This window comes from Haemorhous mexicanus, chromosome 14 (assembly GCF_027477595.1).
Source record: "Haemorhous mexicanus isolate bHaeMex1 chromosome 14, bHaeMex1.pri, whole genome shotgun sequence".
Lineage (NCBI taxonomy): Eukaryota > Metazoa > Chordata > Aves > Passeriformes > Fringillidae > Haemorhous > Haemorhous mexicanus.
In genome coordinates, this window is record NC_082354.1 from 20,337,446 (window position 1) to 20,358,619 (window position 21,174).

The 21,174-nt window shown below is 51.1% G+C and overlaps 1 protein-coding gene across 5 annotated transcripts in view; it reads left to right on the top strand.

Annotated features, from left to right (window-relative positions):
• FGF13 (fibroblast growth factor 13) overlaps positions 1-21,174 on the top strand; it is a 195,266-nt gene that overhangs the window by 108,566 nt on the left and 65,526 nt on the right. For 3 of the 5 annotated variants that reach the window (XM_059859070.1, XM_059859067.1, XM_059859073.1), the window contains one exon: positions 1,593-1,760. The exons of the other annotated variants lie outside the window; for them this stretch is intronic. In XM_059859070.1, the coding sequence (XP_059715053.1) occupies positions 1,593-1,760 (168 nt within the window). The remainder of the gene's footprint in view (positions 1-1,592; positions 1,761-21,174) is intronic. 5 annotated transcript variants of the gene reach the window in all.

Genomic DNA, 21,174 nt, shown 5'->3' on the forward strand with positions numbered 1-21,174 from the left:
TCTGAGCTTGCACAAAGCAAGGCGTTTGGAGGGCTGACCCTTCAGCACCTGTGGCTGTAGGCTGCTGTGCCAGGGCTGCCCTGGGGGCCCTCGGTGTGTTCCTGAGCACAGCCTGCCCTTCCAGAGCAAAACTGGCCCTGCCGAGGTGACCAAATGGCAGCCCAGACCCCGTGCTCCTGTGACCTGCTTTAAACCTCTGGTGCTTTCCTCCCTGATGGTGCATCCCTTTAATGACACCTGTATAGATTATTAGGCTGTTTCTGGGCTGGCTGTGGTCTAATGAAGCACAGCAGCCAAGGGGCAAGGTTACTGTGCTGGATTCATGAGGTCTTGAGAGAAGGTGGCTGCCCACTGTGAGCAGAACAGCTGTCAGGGTGAATTTATCACCCAGATGTGACTCCTCCTGGGGAAGACATCCAGTGCATGAGACTGCAGTGGGCTAATATTTGTTTGAGGGGGTCCGTGTTTTAAATCTGATGGTTTTTAAGATGTCCATGTGTTGGCAGATATTTAGGAAGCAGTTAAACTGTTAGAATTAATGGCCATCAGTTTGAGAACCAAATAAACTGACCTAGTGCATGCTGGTGCATGTTTCAGACTGGACTACTGCTAGACTAGTCAGTAGTTACTTTTCTCATTGCTGAAATTGTTGGATTTGTTTTTTTTAATGTTTGTTTCTTCACATAGGGTTGGGGAATCCAAGTTAGGTTTTGGGTATGGTTTTATATCTCTGTGTTACACTATAAATAACAATTTATATATTTACAGTATAAATAAATTGGTGGTTGGAGGCTGTCTTGTGAAAAAGCAGCTAATTTTTGTTCATGGGAGATGATCTGTGCCTAAAGCTGTGAGCTGAGGAATCTCACTATCTCTGTTATTAAGGCTTCATTTTTTTAGCTAGTGGAAAAGTGTTTCAATTCTTTCTGGTAATGTAATACATTGAGGTAGCTGGAACTTCCTTTATGCTATATATTTTATCTTTTTGCCATTTAATAATCTGACCCCATTCAGAAACATTTCAGACTGCATTATTAATGGCAGCCTTGATTTATAAGATCAACTTTTAAAACTCCTAGCTGTTTTACAAGACAACCATCAGAAGGATTAATGTGCTTTCTCTTTGTACATCTACACTTCTGTCTGCTGAAAATGTCACTGGATTTTCCCTGCTCTGAGGAATGGGGTGTAATTCCATTTCCTGAGAAAGGCCTGTCCTTGGTAGCTGCAGGTGTGGAGGGTGGCAGTGCAGACACTCCTGTGCCAGCCATAAAAGCAGAGTTGGGTTTGTTTTTCCCTAGTCTGCAGGATGGATGGAGCTGTGCTGCCCCTCAGAGCGGGTGTTGTTCTGCTGTTTATCAAAGCTGCATGAAATGGGATAAGTGTTGAGGTTTATGAGAAGCATTGTTTATAAAAGTAAATGTTTTTTCCCACCATGACTAAGATACTTGACACTTTAAAGTTTATTTTCCTTCCTGTGAACCTTTCTTGCCCTCTGTCTCTCCCCACCCTGACGTTCTGTAGTTGATTTGCTTCTCGGGGTCGCTTTCCTGGGGCTCTAACCTGAGTTATTTTGTTATGTGGTGACACAGTTATGGATGACGCTCCCCCTGGCACTCAGGAGTACATTATGTTACGGCAAGATTCCATCCAATCTGCGGAATTAAAGAAAAAAGAGTCCCCTTTTCGTGCTAAGTGTCACGAAATCTTCTGCTGCCCACTGAAGCAAGTGCACCTCAAAGAGAACACAGAGCCAGAAGGTTTGTGGCGCTTTGGGTCCATGTTCTGTTTGTTTGGTTCCCCTCCGTGTGTGTCCCGGTGTGCTGTGTGTCCCAGGCTGTGTGGGGGGAGCCGTGCACTGTCCCTTTGCTTGCCTGCCAGTGTCTGGTGCCCCCCAGAGCACTGAGACTGAGCCCCCCACAGGAGCACTCTGGGACAGAGGCCACGCTGCTTTCTCTCCAGTGACCTCTGTTTGTTCCAGCTCCCATCATTACTCTCTGCCCTTCCTTTGGCTGCCAAAAGCTGCTTGCTCCTCAGACGGCTCCGAGCCCAGGTTCTTTGCAGTAACTCCTGGAGCTGCCCTCTGCTCTCGGTCTGGCTCCCAGATCAGATTCGGCTTGTCCCCAGCACCTTGCACTCCATAAGGCTTCTGCATAGTGCTAGAGAATGCTCATGGCAGCTGTTCTGGGTGAAGCAGGATGAACTTTGTGTGTAATGCACGCCTGGTTGCATTTTGGGAAATGAAATGCATGCAGAGCAGAAAAAAAACCAAAAAAAAAAGTAGATTGTTTTCCTTTTCAGATGAAGCAAAGGTATGGTCTCTCCTCATGCTGTGTTTACTGATATGAAATTGCCAATGAGGTATATCTCGTTCATCTAGTGTGCATAAGATTAAGCTATTTTAAATTTTATTTTTTAATACTTTCTCTTATTGTTCTATATGTGTTTTGCATTACTGCTTCATATTCCACGTGGTAAGCCTTGTACTTTTTGCATAAGCTCCAGTATCTGCCAAGACAAATGATGCTACTGCTGGTAGAAGTGTTTTAAGATGAAATATTCAGGGCTGGATTTTGCCACAGTCAAGTCTGCAGGAATGGCAGAGTGAGCAGGTTGGAGTTCTTATCACAAATCACTTGCATTATTCTCTCTGTAATGATGGGCATCAGCTCCTGAGCTATCACTATTAGCCCAAAATATTTCAGTCAATTGCTTTCTTCTGTTACATTCTCCAAATTTTGCATGAATGTTCTTTGTACCACCTCTGGAAGATTTCTGTCTTTTAAAATAAAAGTATTTTATTAAAATAGCATTTATCATCTCACCAGAAATACTAACTCTGGTTTAAGGCTTGGGGAGAGGTTTCTTGTTTCAGTGATGATGTAACTGAATGTTAAAGCTGGGATTTGAAGGAAGTGCATTTGTCCTCTCCATCCTGGGCTGACTTGCTGGAAGTTGTGATTCCATGACTCAGGAAAGATGAAGGACAGGTGAATCCCTGGCACTCTCCTGGCTTAGCAGACGTCGTGGAGTCCGTGTCATCTGTCAGGGTTTGTGCTGTTTGGGAGTCAGTTCGGAGCCCAGAGCTGTTCCTGACAAGCTCCTCCAGGAAGATGATGGCAGCTGAGCTTGCCCAGGTGCTCAGCACGTGGTGAGCAGGAAGATTCCGTGGCCAGGAGCATGAAAGAGCTGGGCCCTACCCTGCCAGCCCTGAGCTGCTGGGTGTGAGTGCTCCAGCAGGAGCTCGGGCTTGTTTCAGTGCAGCCTGCACTGGGAGCTGGACTGCTGCAGAAGACTGGCTCTTGGCTGGGCTGATCCCTGCAGTGAATAAATCACCAGTTCACACCCAGAGGCTGCCCAGGAGGAGCAAGGAAAGCAGAGCAGTGCTGGGCCTTTTCTCTCCAGAGGCTCCGGGGGACAGGCTTTGGTTCAGCGTTGGGGAGTGTGGCATCCGTGGGAAGGGCTGGCCCAGTGCAGGCTCCAGGGGAGGACCTGAGAGCATCAGAGTGGCCCTGGTGCTCCTGGGAGCCAAGAGCTGCTCTTCTTGGGTTCTCCATGAATCTGCAGTGTCTGGCTCCAGCAGCAGCTGTGTTACCCCCTCCTCCATGGCCCGTGGCATTGGTGCTCATTCCCAGGAAAGCATTTCCTCCATGGCCCGTGGCACTGGTGCTCATTCCCAGGAAAGCATTTCCTCCATGGCCCGTGGCACTGGTGCTCATCCATTCCCAGGAAAGCATTTCCTCCATGGCCCGTGGCACTGGTGCTCATTCCCAGGAAAGCATTTCCTCCATGGCCCTGGTGCTCATTCCCAGGAAAGCATTTCCTCCGTGGCCCTGGTGCTCATCCATTCCCAGGGAAAGGTTTGCCATCCTCTATTGCCATGCCCAGGATGAATGTCTGTTCCTTGTGTGTCCCTCCTCCTCTCCTCCAGGAGTGCTGCATTCCCAGACAGGCACAAGAAGCCACGGCCACGTTTCTGACCTGTGAGCTCCTGGGGGTGCAGTTCAGAGGGTGGCAGCCTTTGCTGGGGTGTGATTTCTGTGTGTTTCTCTGACAGATGTTGTCTCTAGCACGGGAGGGAGAACATCTGACCAGGAATCCTTTCAGCCTCTCTTGTAGCTCAGGTTGCCTGGGCTGCATTTATCTTTTTCTTCAGAATCTGTGAATTGCCTGGAAAGTGGTACCAGACCCACGGAAAGACTGATGTGTGCCATCCTCAGTGGTTTGTTGGCATGAAGCTTGAGAAATGTTGAGAGTGAGGTGATCTGAATTGTGCTTTCCATGCAAACCCTGCCACAGTCCATTGAAGTTAACGGAGTGGCTGAAACAAATCCTAGCAGAAATCCCTTCCAGTGTGAGCCCAGCAGCTAGCAGCTCAGTTAGGATAAAGGAAAAGGAATGTTTAAACTTGTTCCTGTGACATAAATTACACATTTTTGAAGGTACTGGAAAGTGTGACAACTTAGGAAGCTGTTAGCAAAGTTCTCCAAGTGAAATGTCATTATGGAAGTTTTATGGAAAATTGCAGACTTGGAAGACTCCACAGAGAGTATAAAAATGCCTTTTTAATCTGCTGAATAATGGCATGGGAGCACAGAGTAAAGGCTGCATGTTTCTCACTTTGCAGCTCTCTTGTTTAGATGATGGATTTCTCTGCACCCTTTACCCACTTTCATACAGGGGTAGTGCTTGGGGAGCCTCATTTATCACTTCAGGATTTGGACTCCCTAGGCAGGAAGGATGACACCAGGTAAAAGATTTTCCAGGAGTCTGGGGAGTTGTGCTGTTTGCTGGGAGACTTAAATGCCACATCACACTGGTGTCAGCCTGGTGGTCCATCACTTCTCATCTCCTGGGCCTGTTTCTAAAGCAAAAGGGAATGAGAAGATGAGATCCATGTTTCCTAAACTGCCCTGCCTTGGTTTCTGATTTCCCCACACCTCCTTGCCTGCCTGCAGCATCATCTTTATTCTTTTGGCATGTGCCCAAGTGCAGCTCAGGAGAGCAGCTCCAGGGCATCCTTTGGTGCCAGCCTGGAGGACACAGAGAAGGTTCCTGGCCCAGTGCCTGCAGCCAGTGGTGGGAGTGGGAGGAAGGAGAAGAGATGGGGATCCCAGCCACGAGATCTCCCCAGATGTGGAGGTTTCCTCCTGAGCCCCGTGCCAGCAGGGGATGCTGCCAGCCTGGGCTGCAGCTCAGTGGGGCTGCCCTCCCTGCTGCCCTGGGACTGTGGTAAGAGCTGAACTGCTGCTTTGTTCTGCATCTTCCCAGCTCTGTGTTGTCAAAGTCATGCCACAGTTTGCAATGTCGAGGCTCCCTGCAAGGCAGGAAAACAAGCAGAGCTGACATCCTTACCTGGATGCTGCTCCTGTGGGCATTGGGCATTGTTTACAACTGCAGCCACGCAGCAGCAGCAAAATACAGAGTGGCTTTGTAGCTTCCCTCAAGCCAGGAATACACTGCTAGCAGGAGAAGGGCCATCTGAAGTACATCTTGCAGCTATTTGTTCTCTTAAATAGTTTAAACATAAGCTGCTGCTGCTATCTGTATAAAACAAGGTTACATAAAAAGGAGTAGGCTCCTGGAAAACTAATTTGAGTTGTATTATTACATCCAGGGAAGGAAATAAAATGAGAGAAATGTTTTTTAAAACAGCCATTGGTTAGTCACAGTCACACAGTCCAGAGTCTTGGACACTCGCCCATAGTTCTGTTTTCATGTGGGATTTTTTTTTTTTTTTCCTTTTTCAAATTTTTTTTTTTTTTTGGTAACATTTAGTCTCCCTCCAGGCATACATAACCTTTTTACACAGAAAAGCAGACAAGCATGGCAAAATTCATATTGGGGATGGGGAGAGGGCAGTCTGGGATAGCAGCTGGTAAGGAGGAAAGGCAGCTTTCCTCAACCAACAGGAAATCTGATTAGATAGAAAATGTTAAAGATGCTAATGTGAAACAAGCAGCGCTGTGGTTGCCCTTGACAATGGCTTGTTATCTCCATCTAGCAGTGGAGCGGGGGGCAGAGGCAGTGCTGGGGTGGGGCAGAGGATGTTCAAGCACGTGGTGTGGAGGCTGCCCCCTCCTCTGCCCCCTGTGCACTGGCACTTGTGTCAGCAGCAGCAATGTGGAGCCTCCGTGCAGGGATGCAGAATGTCCCTTGGGTGCTCTGAGCCTCGTGTCACCGCTGGGAGCACTGTCACTTGGCCCTGCCCTTCCATCCTCTTCTGCACCAATCAGCCCAATTAGCCCTGCTCCCTGGTTTGACCAGGGCAGTGCAGGGTGAAAGGGTGCATTGCTGCATTGTAGAGGAGACAAGGAAAGAAGGGTGAGGAGAGCCGTGATTGGAATCAGGGAATTGTGAGAGGTTTTTGAACTTCACATATTGTTCAGAACTAGAAATGACTTTGTGTTCCAGTGAGGAATCACAAAGATGAGCCAGGAGCAGGCACAGTGTCCAGGACATGGAGAGAGGCCCCGTGGCAGGGGGACAGCAGTGACAGGTTCAGCACCAGTGAGAGCAGGTTCAGCATCTCTGCTTGGCTCCCTGAGCCCAGGTTTCCCCCCAGCCCCCTGCTCCAGGTGCTCCCTGGAGCCCCTCACTGGGGCTCACACCTGGAGCCCCTCACTGGGCTCACACCTGGAGCCCCTCACTGGGGCTCACACCTGGAGCCCCTCACTGGGGCTCACACCTGGAGCCCCTCACTGGGCTCACACCTGGAGCCCCTCACTGGGGCTCACACCTGGAGCCCCTCACTGGGGCTCACACCTGGAGCCCCTCACTGGGCTCACACCTGGAGCCCCTCACTGGGGCTCACACCTGGAGCCCCTCACTGGGGCTCACACCTGGAGCCCCTCACTGGGGCTCACACCTGGAGCCCCTCGCTGGGGGTGGCCCTGGGATGCTGCCCTGAGCACATTTCAGGAGGGCTGTCCCCGTGTCTCCTCACTGCAGGGCAGAGCAGAGCTGGTGTCTGCCCTTGCCATTAACCCTTTCCTGCTGCAGCAGAGCTGTCTGTCCTGGGGCTGCCCCTCCCAGGGAAGGCAGGCAGTCTGCTGTGGCTGGTGCTGGGCCCTGCAGCCCTCCATGCCTTCCTGGTTCCCTGTCCCTCAGCTAAACCTCCTCCTTGAGTCTGCTTCTTCCTGAGCTCTCAGGTGCTGCTGTGGGGAACGAGGAGCTCTCCCCTCGCCTCGTTCCCAGGCTCTGCACTGGCAGCAGGCAGCTGAGCAATGCCTAAGCCTTCTCCTGTCCTAAATGAAAGTAAACTCTTAAATCCTGCCTGGCTGGGTGCAGGTGGAGTTGCTGCAGCTGTGGGACCATATCTGCAGTGAAGGATGGCCTGCAGGGAGGGACAGAGACCTGAAGGCAAAGGTCTGAAGCTGCCCCCAGTATAATATAAAGGTCTGCAGTATAAAAGCACACTGTGCTTTCCCCCCAAGAGAAACCTCTTTGACTGGAGTGGTGACCTGCAGCTCCTGTTGCAGGGCTGGGAGGCAGAGGTGACTCCTGCTGCAGGAGCTCCATCCTTCCAGCAGAGCAGCTCAGTCCTGCCCCTGGCTGAGCCCTCCTGCCCTGATCCTCCAAAGCCTTCAAGCACAGGATTAACTTTAAACACGAGTGCTCCCAGCAGAGTCCCAGGGGCTGGGAGGTGTTTAATGAGCTTACCTGAACACAGGCTGGGCCTGACTCAGGTTTGGGCTCAGCCAGTCCAAATCCAGAGTAATTCCACCAAATCCAAGATTTACTCAATATTTATTTGTCTGCAAATGAGATCAGAACCCCCTCATATGGTTTAGTTTGATTTCTTTCCTTACTCCCTCAGCAGTTAAGGTGGCCCTTATTGCCACAATGGCTCATGGTGGAACATGCAAGCCATCAGAGGAGTCCTGAGCAGCAGAGAAATGTAATGTTTCCCCTTATAAAGAGGGAGGAGAAGGATCATCATCATCATCATCACCTGGACATCTCACCAGGAGGAGTAGCAGTAGCACTGCCTGCTGAATCACCTGAGCTCTAGGTACTGAACTGTTACCTTTGGAAGGGTCTGGGGAGATCCTTCTCTGTGTGCACACAACATCTCAGTCCAGGAAGGAGCCTGCAGACCTTGGTCTGTTTGCCAGACTCAGAGCCAAGAATAATGGGGCTGGAGGAAATGAAGATGAAATGTCAATAATGAAGGTAGCTAATAATGGAGTGGGTTATTGAACTGGGTTTTTCTGGTGGTAGAATTCAAAGGAGCAGCTTTGAGTAGTGCATTGTTAGCCAAATTTGTTCTCTGTTGCATCAGAAGAGTCTAAGTAATGGCATTAGGAGCAGTTGTAGAAATTTTATTTCAAGATAATGATTTTTAATTCTCAAACTGGACCTGGCCTTACCCCTGAACAGGTCATGGCAACCCAAAAAGAAATGCTGTCTCTTCCCTTACCTGTGTGCTCTTTGAGAGAAGTCTTTCATCTGTGCCTTTTGCTGTTTTGTTCTAATCTCCAAGTAAATACTCACTATGGAGACAGTATCTGGCTCTTAGCATAGCTGAAGTAGGACATTTAGACCAAATGAGTCACCCTGATATTCTTTCCTCATCTCATCTTTAAAGGACTCTGAGATCTTCAAAGAGTGTTCCTTGTATGGAGAAAGGCCTTTGTCTTGCTACTTTTCCATCCCATGACTCTCCTGAGAAAGCATCAGACTTGGTTCTTCAGCCTGTCCTCATTTGAAAGCAGGAGATGTAGTTCTTTATTAATAATGAAGGTTTTTCTTTGTCCCTTCCTCAGCTGCACAGCCCATCAGAATTCCTGCAGAGACTTTACCAGTGGCAATGTCTGTGGCACCCAAACACAGAGTGCCTTTGGCCAGGGACCCTGGCAGATCTCCGTGCTCTCCTGGCTTAGGCTGGGCCTGTGAAGCAGGAGCAGGTAAATTTCCAGCTGCTGCTGGAGAGTTGTGTCCTTGCCCAGGGTAATCAGGTACAGGAGGACCAAGGCAGGTGTGCAGGGAGCAGCAGAGATCCCTGCCCCACGCCTGTGCATGGAACTGCTCACCTCAGGGCTAATTAGCTCCGACAGGTAATTGTCTATGGTTTCCAGTTCCAGGGTTAGCTCAGCCCACACCTCACTCAGCGGTTTCTGCTCTTCATCCCATCAGCAGCTGCTGCCCTGAGGGCACAGAATGAACAGCAGAGTTCTCCAGGGTCAGGCAGGCTCCTCCTGTCCTGGGTTACCTGGACCAGAGGAGGAGCTCAGTCTGCTCTCCCTGAGCTCCCTCAAGCTGTGTTTACCCTCACTCTCCTTGCTCTGGATCCTGCTCTGTCAGGGCTGTGGATGCTTTCTGAACAAAGCTGAGGAATTTTCTCAACAGTGCATTTTCCTCCAAGCCTGCAGTGAGCACACTGTGCAGCAATGTGCATTACTGTTCCCTCCTGGTTGCACAAGCTGTTCACTTTTGGTGATAGTACATTTGTCTCCACTTCTTGTTCTCTTTCAAATGTTCTGATCTGACAGCTAAAGAAACTGAAGCTTTACCCAGACCTCTGTGAAGACCAAGATTGCAGAAGGCCAGAATCTTCATGGAACACTTACATAAAGTTACTGGATGCTTTCTCAGCAGTAGCTGAGTGCTTGGGGAAAAGTCATTGCTCAGACTGTTTCATATTCAGGTTTTTGCCCACTGGTGTCTATCTACAGAATTTTCCTGCTGTGTACAACTTCTTGGATTTTGCATACATGCTTAAAAAGCTCCAGCTTTTGTAGGACAGTGCAAAATATTTGCACATCTTTTAAGGCAGCCCTTGTCCTCCAGGACATAAAGGGGTACTCCCAAGCAGGGGTGCTCAGGAAGCATTGGCAGGTGTTTGCTGGGTGTTGTTGCTGCTGTTTGATTGATCTTTTTTCTCTGAAAGACAGATTACAGAGATGTAGGTAAACCCTTCAGATTGCAAGGCATGTAAACCTGCAGAGGTTCTGAACTGCAGAGTGTCCCCAGCACATGGCTGTACTTCCTCTTCAGTGACAGTGTTGAACTCCTGCAAAGATAACAAGGAAAGAAGGAGAAATCCTTTCCAGGCATCTTGGATTTTCCTGCTCTGAAGCTGTCTGCCACATTTTTCAAGTGTGCTAAATAATTCCTGCAAGTTGATTTAGGGAGGGAAAACTTAAGAACAGACCCAACTTACTGCACACAAGTCTTTAGTTGAGCTGTCTTTCACACTTGGCATTTCCCCACGACACAGCAGTCCCTCCTGCAGAGGTTATTGGTGCAGCTGTGAGTTCCACTGCTCCACCCTGGCTGGCCAAGTTCAGCTCTCCTGACACAATAAAAACCTGGGTACAGACCTGTGCCCACTCTTCAAGTGGCTGCTGGCATCGTGAAGTCAGGTTTGCATTTGTTTTGTGTGGCCTGTGGCATAGAGAGGTCAGAGCAGCAGTGCAGAGTCTGGCTCAGGTAATGTCACAAATACCTCAGCATCCTGATTGTTCTGAGCCCCAGCAGAAGACAAAGGAAGGGGCCCAGGATGGCTTTGCTGAAATGCTCTGATGGAGGTTTGGCTTTCTTACCAAATGTTTTCCAAGTAACAGCTAAATCTTTCTCCTTATCCTTGGATTTTCTCCTTGCTACAGTACTCCTGTCTCAGGTCCTTGTGCTTGGCTCTGGTGGAGGAGGTGCCCTTCATTCCCCAGCTGTGTTCCTTGCAGCCTTTCTGGGGAGCGTGGAGGCTCAGCTGGGCTGGAGCTGCCATGGCTAAAGGGTGGCACTGAGGGTTTCCTTGGAGTCTGGGAGGTGTCTGTGCCCCAGAGGAGCAGGGCTGACCCACAGCTGCCTGGCACTGACCCACAGCTGCCTGGCACTGCCCCACAGCCTGGCACTGCCCCACCCTGGAGCCTGCATCCCCAGCTGCCATCAAACCTCCCAGGCCATGGAGGGCTCCAGTGCCAGCAGCTGAGGGCTGGTGGCCTCAGGGGTGTTGGCACTGCTGTCCCCTGCCTGTCCTCGAGCACGTCCCTGCTCTGAGGCTTTCCCAGCTCCCCTTTGGTGCTGCAGGAGAGGGGCTGTGAGGAGCCTCTGCAGGGCACCAGGGGCTGACTTCTCCACCCTCTGAAAAGGCTTTAGCAGCACAAACCCCCTTGGTGGTGGTGACTGCCACTCTGCTCCCTGAAGAGAACTCTCTGTTCTGTTTCCTCTGAACAGTGCCAGGAGTTTTCATTTTTGCAGCAGGTGACAGCAAATTAACACTTAATTGCAGGCGCTGTTAGAAATGCAGAGAGAATTTCAGTTGTGCACCTTTGCCTAATTGGTGCCTGCCCCTGTTGCTGCTCCTCTACAGCTTCAGCTTGGTAGAGTCAGTAATTACCACCAAGTTTTGCTTTCTAGTTGCTCTTCTTTCTGGTAAGTGTAATCATTTTCTCATTTCAGACAAGTGGAAAAACTGCCCTCAAATATTGCTAGTGTTTCTCAGATGTGGTTAGTAGAAAATGTTTAAGCTTCACATAAGATCTTCCTTTCTAATGATGAGCTGTCAGCATTAATCCAGTGCAGTTCATGGGGCTGGCCTTTTTAGGATAAACTTAGATTAAATATACTGTAAAACCAGTAGTAAGCACAAATTTAAATGGGACTTGAACTGCCAAATGCAAGTGGGAGGTTTCTTTAATCACTTGGATAATAAATTAGATAAATGTAAAAATAGAGAGAAGATTTGCTGGCCTTTGTACCAATAACACAGGAGCACGTGTAGGAAATTGCTGTTCTAGCTGAAAAGAAGTTGATGTAGTGCATTTCATGGTGTGTGCAGGGAGAGACACAGTCAGCAGGACACAGTCTGGTCATCAGGAGGGAGGATGAGGGGAACAGAGTGACAGAAATGGCAGGAGAACAGGTTTGAAGGGCACCAAGGAGGAGAGGGCAGCCTGTGGACTCTAAAGCACCGAGGAGAGGCTCAGGTGGGAGCAGGTGAGTCTGCTGCTGGGGAAGAAGGCCTGCAAGCAGAGCAGTGGAGAAGGGGGTGCTGTGGACAAGTGAGCATCTGCTTTTGGATGAACTTGTTGGCAGGTGAGATCCAGAGCTGAAGCAGAGATCCCTGAGCTGCAGTGCTCAGAAGGACTCTGTGTTAGAGAGGAGTTGGAAGCCTGGATGGACCCTGCCCGTGGGAGAAGTTACCTGAGAGGACAAGAGATCTCCAAAGAAAAGCAGGCAAGTTGCTCAGCTGAACCTTGAGCAGATCTCCTTCCTTCAGGCAGGTGGGGTGTCCTGTGAGGGGTTGTGCCTCACCTGTGAGGCTCAGGGCCCTGAACTGAGCACCCAGCTGCTGCTCTAACCCCCCCTGCACAGCCCTGCACAGACCATTTCATGCATGACATTATTTAATGCTCCAAGCAGTGCATTCCAGCACACAAGTAGACTTTCATATCCTTATCTATATTTGATGAAGTACATTGACTTCTGTCAAGTGCTGCCAGTTGATGTTTAATCAGGTGTATTTATGGCAGATTCTTTAATTGCACATGCAAATGAAAACATGAATATAATCCAGGAGACTGAGGAAAATCACAGGCAGCACTGTGACTGTTTGTTATTGATGTAATCTCTCCTGCAGCAGAATTTGTACTGTCTCAACAGAATTGAAAGGTGCCTTTTAAAAAGTAATGTCCCAAAAGGACATAGTAAAAAACCCAAGCCCAACACTCCTGCCAGGTTGTTTTTAGTGGTGTGGCTTGGAGTTGGGTTTTTTTTAGTAGATTCATTGCCAGCCTTTAAAGTCAGCTCATTTCCAACAGGATGATGTTGAGATGGACACTTGCTGGCATTTTCCTTTGTAAGTCCTTGGCCAGATTTTATTTATTGGAATGCTGAGCTGTGTGCACTGAGGGCTGGGCTCAGCCAGTTTGCCCTCTGAGTTGTGACAGAGCCCCAGAGGTTCCAGCACATCCCTTTGAAAGGCACTGGTGACTTCAGCTGCTGCTCTATATTTATCTCTGCTCTCCTGCAGGAGCTGTTCCTTATTCAGGTGCCAAACTCTGCACCTTCATTCCCTGTTTTATTTCTGGCAGTCTCTCTGTGTAACCTCTGTTTCACCAGCCACTCTGGGCCAGTGTCTGAGCTCAGGCTCTTGTTGCTCTGTTTATTTCTGTTTAGCTCTGGAGAACACATTCTGGCTGGGAGGCAGCAAGGGGCAGGAAAGCCCAGTTAATACTGGCACCTTTCCAGTCTCCTGGAGCTGATGAACACTCACCTTATAGGGCACAAATCCTTGGAAAGTTTTTTAAATAATGTATAATTCAATGTTTATAAGGAAAAACATGCAAACATGAACTCACACATCAGATTTCTCAAGAGACTTGTAGGGCTGCAGGTTCATTAGAAAGGAAACTTGTTAGAAGATTAAGTTGTAATACTTTGATTTAGGATGGGACTCCAGGGAAGGATCAAAATAGAACACTTCTTGCAGTTGATTTGCAGAGCAAATTCACGAGTAGTTTTGGGCTTATTTATGGTCTTTAAAAATCTAGTGCCAACAGTGTTAAGAATTTGGGAGAGTGGACATCTGATTCCTCCATCTTGTAATAATGAGACTTGTTGCTTTTTGTATGATGCCCCTTGCTCACATTGGCATTGCCCCATTTGAAGTGGAGGACTCCATCTGTGCTATTTTTAAAAGCCATTTATTACGGTAATAGTTGATGCAGAATTGTACTCTTTTCATTGTCCTCAACCCAAAGATGTATCTTTCTTTGGACTAAAAATTATTTCTCCTGGACAAAAGTTTGGTTTCTCAAAAAAAATCTTCCAACTGAAGAGCAGAATCATGAAAACCAGTGAAATGCCTTTGTTTCTTTCAGTGGTAACAAACAATGGCATCACAGGTAGAAGCAGAGGTTGGCCAAGTGTTGTTTCTGTGTGCATGTCCAGCCAGGCACTCAGGTTCTGTGGCACATGAACATTCAGGGAAGGGCACTGTCTGGAGTCTCTTCTGTCCCAGCTGCAGAGTGCATCCCCCTGCCAGGGTCTGGCAGAGCAAAGGGTGCCCTGGGAAACAGGACAGACTGTAAGCAGAGAAATTGCTGGGGAATTGAAGTGTGCAGAGAAATTCAAAAGTCAGTGGAATTCCTGTGGTTTGGAGTCATTTCCTTCTTGGCTGCTGAGTTTGTGCACTGGAAGTTGAAAGATTAATGAGCATAAAGAAACAGTAGAAAATGTCATGCCCACAGCAGAAGGAGCCTGGGCTTGCTGATCTCACTGGCACAGCTTCAGCTGTGAGATTTCACTTTACTGACTGGGGGAGCTGCCCTGCAGCAGTGGCTGCTGCTGTCCCAGCACAGGGCATTTCCACTCCAGGATGTGGTTTCCTTGAGGCAGTACATTGCTCTTACCTGTGGTGGGTCATTCGTACATTGTGATGGTTAGAAGGAGCCTTGCTGTGACTTCAGTTACTCTTTTAAGAGTGTTACATCCCTGTTAGTTCCCTCTGCACTAAAGGCAAATACACACCAGGTGTATTGGAGCCTTGTGCTTTTTTAGCAATAACAAAAATAGGAAATGGATTTTTCCTTTAGCCTCCACACTATAATTAAGTCTATTAGTTTAGAATAATGGGAGAGCTTGGAGTATGTTCTTTCTCATGGTGAATGAGAGGAAATCTCAATGCAGAGAGCAGATCAGATACTCTGCAAGTATTTCAAATTGTTCTCCATGGCAAAATCCCTTGATGGGGACAGCTAATGCAGAGGTGTTGTGCCTAGGTGTGAGGAGAGCTGAGTGGTGTCAGCCTGGCAGGAAGGGCTGTGAGTTCATGTCTCCTGTTGAACAGTGGGAGGCAGGAACTGCACAAGGAGGAAACCTTTCTGTGCATGGGCTGTGTGAGCTCTGAGCAGTGCTCTGTGCAGAGCAGCAGTGCAGCAGGAGCGTGGAGCTCTCACCTCCCTCCAGGCACAGCAGTGCTTTCCTGCCTGGCTCTCAAGCCTGAGGGGATGAGGTTTCTCTGAACTGCAGGTGTGCAGCTGACTGAAGGCAGAAGGGATGTCAGATCACCTGAGCAGGCCACAGCATCCCCCAGCCCCTGGTGCTGGGCTCAGAGTCACAGATGGGTGTGTTGGAGGGAGCCCACCCTGAGCTCCTTGCCCTGCCCAGAACACCCTGGCCCAGCCTGGGCCTGAGAGTGCTGTCCAGGGGCTGAGGAGGTCAGTGTCTGTCTCCACCCAAATACATCTCTTGGGAAGTCATGTCATCTTCAGGAGGCACCATGGCCTTGGTGGTCTGCTTGCCTCTCAAAAGACAAAATTTCTCTGAAAAATGGTTGTTGCAGTCGCCTTCACTCACCTTACAATTTCCTTTGTTCTATCCACATTTTAGCTGGATTTTCCAGGCAGAGTGGGGTTTGGCATTTTTAAACAAAAGCAGATTTTCCTCCAAGTGCACACAGGTGTGTTCAAGGAATATTGATTTGTGAGGGGTTTTGTAGGAAGGCAGTTCCTCCCCTGTGTTTGCTGCAGCTGTGGAGCATCTGTCCAAGGCAGAGTGTGCACCAGCCTTCTGTGGGAGGGGGAGCAGGAGCAGGAGCATCTCTGCCATCCCCAGCCCTGGAAGGAATGCAGCCCTGGCACCAGCCCTGGCACTGCCCTTGGGGAGGGAGCACTTTGTGTGCTCTGAGCTCTACTCCAAAAGGCATCTGGGGCCCAGCAGAGAGTTCTTTCCAGTTAACTGGTGGACCTGAGGTCAGACAGTTGTTGCCAGTGAATTTCAAACTCATTTGTTTGTCTGCAGAGTTGTGCTGGCAGAGGTGATGCCAGGGAGATGTGGGGGGCAGTGAGAGCCCTCCTGTGCTCAGGGGTGGACAGACAGACCTGCCCTTCAGTCCAGGCTCAAGTGCTTTTGATAACTAAGACACAATAAGCTGAGGCTGTTCTGTTCTGGAACAAGGCCATGTTAGAATTAAATTTCAAGGATGTGTCTTTTTTATTTCTTCTCCATTTTATGAGTGGATAAATACAGCGGAGGGAATGGCCATCAGGAGTATGACATGAATCCTCTGAGAATGTTCCTGTAAGTTCTGGAGTCAGAGAGCAGAAGCACCATCAGACCTTCCCCTAATGTCTCCTCAGACCTGGCTCTTGTCTAACCCCTAACCTGAGAATTGTGCTCTCTCCAGGGTCATAACTGTGCTCTCTATGACTGTGGCCCACCAGACAGTAAGGAAATTGCCTTGTTAATCCATTTTAAAAAAGCAGTAGGAAATTCTTTCATCAGGTCTCCTAAAACAGCTGCATATGCTGTGATTGATCTGATCATGTAAAATACTGATCACTGAGAACCTTTAGCTATAAGGAGACAATACAAGTTAGAGAAATGTGCATTAAATGCATCCAATTCGTGTTTCAAATGGCTGATTACAGAGAGGGACTTGAAAAGGAAGGGAAAAGAGAAATATGGAAACATTTGAGTTTGGCTGGCAGGAGAAATATTGCTTGAACTGCTTTAGATGATTCAGATTGCAATGCAGTGGCTTTTTGTCACACAAAAAAAGTCTTGATTAATAGTATGGAAAAGTAAGTTTTAGTTTTACAAATGGTACTGAATGGAGAGTCAAGCAGATAATGAGAAACAATTTAATCTGATACATGAGGGGGATTAATTTTGAGTACCTGGGTTGTAACTGGGCAGCAGAGCTCAATGCAGATAAATGGAAGATAATGAGCTTAGGAGTAAGGAACTCCATAGTCAGGGAGTGCTCAGAGGCTCCAGCAGGCTGAGGCAGGGGAAGAGAAACCAGAGGGTACTGGAGAAAAATGGCCCATTCAGCAGGACAGGGGGAAATGGGTTATGGGGCTGCTGCTGAGGGGGAGAGCAGGGAACTCTGAGCCCCATGCTCAGGGCTCACCCACGAGCTGGGGATGGGGAGGCAAAGTGCAGGCTCCAGGGAAATGGACAGAAGTGGCCCTTGAGGCTCAGAAATCTCTAAAGAAACCCAAAATCCACTATTGCAGAGAAGCAGGAATTGGTGGGTTTGGAGCCCACTGGCACATGACAAGCAGATTTCTTTTTTTTCCACTGATACCAGGTGGAAATTTTAGTTGTGGTGTAGCTGAGAGCAGAGCTGGGGAAGCTGCCAGAGGCTCTCCAAAGAGATCCCAGGGGAGGTGTCAGGGGGAAGCCCACATTTTGGAGCAGAGCCCTCGAGGGGCCTGGAGCTGTCCCTGCTCTGCCTCGGGCTGCCAGAGTCACTGTCCCTGGCCATGGCAGCAGCAGGGTGAGCTCAGCACAGCTGTGCAGGGCAGGTGGGGGCAGTGGCACTGGGGGCTTCGGCAGCTCTCAGGCTGGGCACAGCACTGTCACTGCTTCCTGAGACTCTCAAAGCTCACATCACTTGGAATTCATGAATGGCCAAGCAGGTTTGCTTAGACCCTCTTTTTCTGCTAATTATATTTTTATGGCTTCAGAATTCAAAAGCAAACTTTATTTTTATAAAGCCTTGTGCATGTCTGATGGGAGTCCTGACATGAAAGCTTTCTGCATGCACAGGTGCCTTGGGACTCCAGGCAGAGCAGGAGCCCTGCTGCTGCCAGGGCACATTTCAATTATTCATGTTTTCATCATGATCTGCCACAGCAGAGTAACCCAGGGTGAGTCCAGCACAGTCCTGCAACGACTGAACCTTGTCCTGCCTTTTTGCCTTTTGAATCTACACCTGTGAAGGCATTTTGATAGAGGACTGTGGGCTGCCAGGTTTGGTTAGTTGTGTTAAGAACAAACCAGGTTTGGTTAGTTGTGTTAAGAACAAACCTGCCCTGGCTCTGGGCTCTGCTCTGCCCTGCCCTGGCTCTGGCCTCTGCCCTGGCTCTGGCCTCTGCCCTGGTTCTGCCCTGCCCTGGCTGCAGGCTCTACCCTGCCCTGCTCTACCCTGCCCTGGTTCTGCCCTGCCCTGGCTGCAGGCCCTGCCCTGCCCTGCCCTGCCCTGGCTCTGGGCTCTGCTCTGCCCTGCCCTGGCTGCAGGCCCTGCCGTGCCCTGCCCTGCTCTGCCCTGCCCTGGCTGCAGGCCCTGCCCTGCCCTGCCCTGGCTCTGCCCTGGCTCTGGGCTCTGCCCTGCTCTGCCCTGCCCTGGCTGCAGGCCCTGCCCTGCCCTGCCCTGGTTCTGCCCTGGTTCTGCCCTGCCCTGCCCTGGCTCTGGCCTCTGCCCTGCCCTGCCCTGCCCTGCCCTGCCCTGCCGTGGCTCTGGGCTCTGCCCTGCCCTGCCCTGGCTGCAGGCCCTGCCCTGCCCTGCCCTGCCCTGCCCTGCCCTGGTTCTGCCCTGGCTCTGCCGTGCCCTGCCTGCAGGCCCTGCCCTGCTCTGCCCTGCCCTGCCCTGCCCTGCCCTGCCCTGCCCTGCCCTGCCCTCTGCCCTGCCCTGCCCTGCCCTGCCCTGCCCTGCCGTGGCTCTGGGCTCTGCCCTGCCCTGCCCTGGCTGCAGGCCCTGCCCTGCCCTGCCCTGCCCTGCCCTGCCCTGGTTCTGCCCTGGCTCTGCCGTGCCCTGCCCTGCCCTGCTCTGCCCTGCCCTGCCCTGCCCTGCCCTGCCCTGCCCTGCCCTGCCCTGCCCTGCCCTGCCCTGCCCTGCCCTGCCCGCAGGCCCTGCCCTGCCCTGCCCTGCCCTGCCCTGCCCTGCCCTGCCCTGGCTCTGGGCCCTGCCCTGCCCTGCCCTGCCCTGCCCTGCTCTGCCCTGCCCTGCCCTGCCCAGCCCTGCCCTGCCCTGCCCTGCCCTGCCCTGCCCTGCCCTGCTCTGCCCTGCCCTGCCCGCAGGCCCTGCCCTGCCCTGGTTCTGCCCTGCCCTGCCCTGCCCTGCCCTGGTTCTGCCCTGCCCTGCCCTGCCCTGCCCTGCCCTGGCTGCAGGCCCTGCCCTGCCCTGCCCTGCCCTGGCTCTGCCCTGGCTCTGCCCTGCCCTGCCCTGCCCTGGCTGCAGGCCCTGCCCTGCCCTGCCCTGCCCTGCCCTGCCCTGCCCTGCCCTACCCTGGCTGCAGGCCCTGCCCTGCCCTGCCCTGCCCTGCCCTGGCTCTGCCCTGGCTCTGCCCTGCCCTGCCCTGCCCTGCCCTGCCCTGCCCTGCCCTGCCCTGCCCTGCCCTGCCCTGCCCTGCCCTGCCTGCAGGCCCTGCCCTGCCCTGCCCTGGCTCTGGGCCCTGCCCTGCCCTGCCCTGGCTCTGGGCCCTGCCCTGCCCTGCCCTGCCCTGCCCTGCCCTGCCCTGCCCTGGCTGCAGGCCCTGCCCTGCCCTGCCCTGCCATGGCTGCAGGCCCTGCCCTGCCTCAGCAGCGTTCCCGCTCCAGCTCTCCCTTGGCCCTGCATGGAGTCATTTTCTGACGCTGCGTTATGCAGAGTCAGGAGAATTATTATTACCCAGGGCAGTTTTATATAAATTACAAATTTCCTTTACACTTATCTCTTTAAATTAGGACAAAACGCTCTGTGATTCATGAGTAGATCCAAGGCTTCAGCCAAAGGAGCAGAAATGTGGGAAGGGAGAGAGCTGGTTGGATTCTGCTGGGGCTTTGCACCTTCCTGCAGCTCTGTGGGATGGCTGAGAGACATCAGTGAAAACAGCTTCTCAAAGCATAGGTTTTCCCAAGGAAAACAGGTTTTCCCAAAGCATAGGCAGACTTCTCCAGAGTCTGATGTGGCCAAGGGAGGAGGCACAGTTGGAAGGGACCTGCCGAGGGTGGTTTTTCAGGGTCTGCCCTGGTGGAGCCTTGGTGCCGTTGCTCCTCTGACTCAACAGGCTGGGGACAGTTCTGCTCACCCAGCCCCAGTTCACATTCACTGTTCTGGAGCATCTCCCTGCTCCTCCTGGACCCTGCTGGCCTTCAGGCCCATGAAAAAGCTTCAAATCAAGCCTCAGCTTTTTTCATTGACTAGCTTTTTAAAGCAAATTTATTTTAAAATTAATATAATCAAAAAGAGAGTTTAAATAACAATGTTCAGCTAAAGTCTCCTTCAACAGATTTGAGTGCAAGACTGAAAATGAACTGTTATCTTTTCAGTTATACTTACAGAATGCAGATTTGAATTGCAAAAAAGGCATTAAAATAGCTTGTGCAATTTAGAACAGACTGAGTCAAACTGACAAAGCAGAAAATAACACGAACTAGAGATGCACTTGTGTGCTATATCATGTTAATGATTCTGTTTTCTAAACCAGAAACAGCTCAATAATATATGTTGTTTCCAAACAAATGTATGTTTTATTAAAATAAATTAAAATAGAGAAAAATACAGCAGTGTGGGATGGGAAGGAAAACAGTTATTCAGGAAGATTAGGCTTGCTCTACATCAGAGGCTTTTGGCATGACCCACAGTGAATTTGTGAACTGTTTGTAAAGATTTTATCTGCAGATTTTACATCTGCCCTCAGTCCTTTGGTATGCCAGACCACGAGCTTTGTGTGGCAGAGGCACAGCCCAGGAGGAGGCTGTCCCAGTGCTGTACAGAGGTACTTGCTTGAAACCCCTCTGGAGATCACTGGCCTTGGAGGTGCAGGAGGACAGCAGCAGCAGAAGGGGAAGAGCTGGCTTTGCTGAGTGCTCAGTGTAAGAGCCAAAGGTTCTGTGCTGGGCATGGACGTGCTGGGTGCTGTGGGGAACTGCAGCAGCAGGGAGAGGTGCCAGCACAGCCTGGTGGGGGCTCTCTGGGGGGCTCTCTGGGGGGCTCTCTGAACAGCCAGGGAGGCTGTGGGCTCTCTGAGGGGCTCTCAGCACCCAGGGAGGTGGTCGGCTCTCTGAGGGTCTCTGTGCAGCACCCAGGGAGGTGGTCGGCTCTCTGAGGGGCTCTCTGAAGGGCTCTCTGAGCAGCCAGCCTGTGGCTGCATTCCTGGGGGCAGCAGCTGCAGGTGAGGTGCCAGCACAGCCCAGGCTCTCTGAAGGGCTCTCTGAGCAGCCAGGGAGGCTGTGGGCTCTCTAAGGGGCTCTCTGAGGGGCTCTCTGAGCAGCCAGGGAGGCTGTGGGCTCTCTGAGGGGCTCTCTGAGGGGCTCTCTGAGGGGCTCTCTGGGGGCTCTGTGCAGCAGCCAGGCTGTGGCTGCGTTCCTGGGGGCAGGACAGAGTCAGGAGTTCGGTGCTCCTGGCCCCTGCAGGAGCTGCTGCAGGTCACTGTGCCTGTGTGGCCCGCTGGAGGCTTGCCTTGGCACTGATCTCCGTGTGCTGGGGGCAGGCAGGGTGCTGCCTGGCTCTGTGATGTG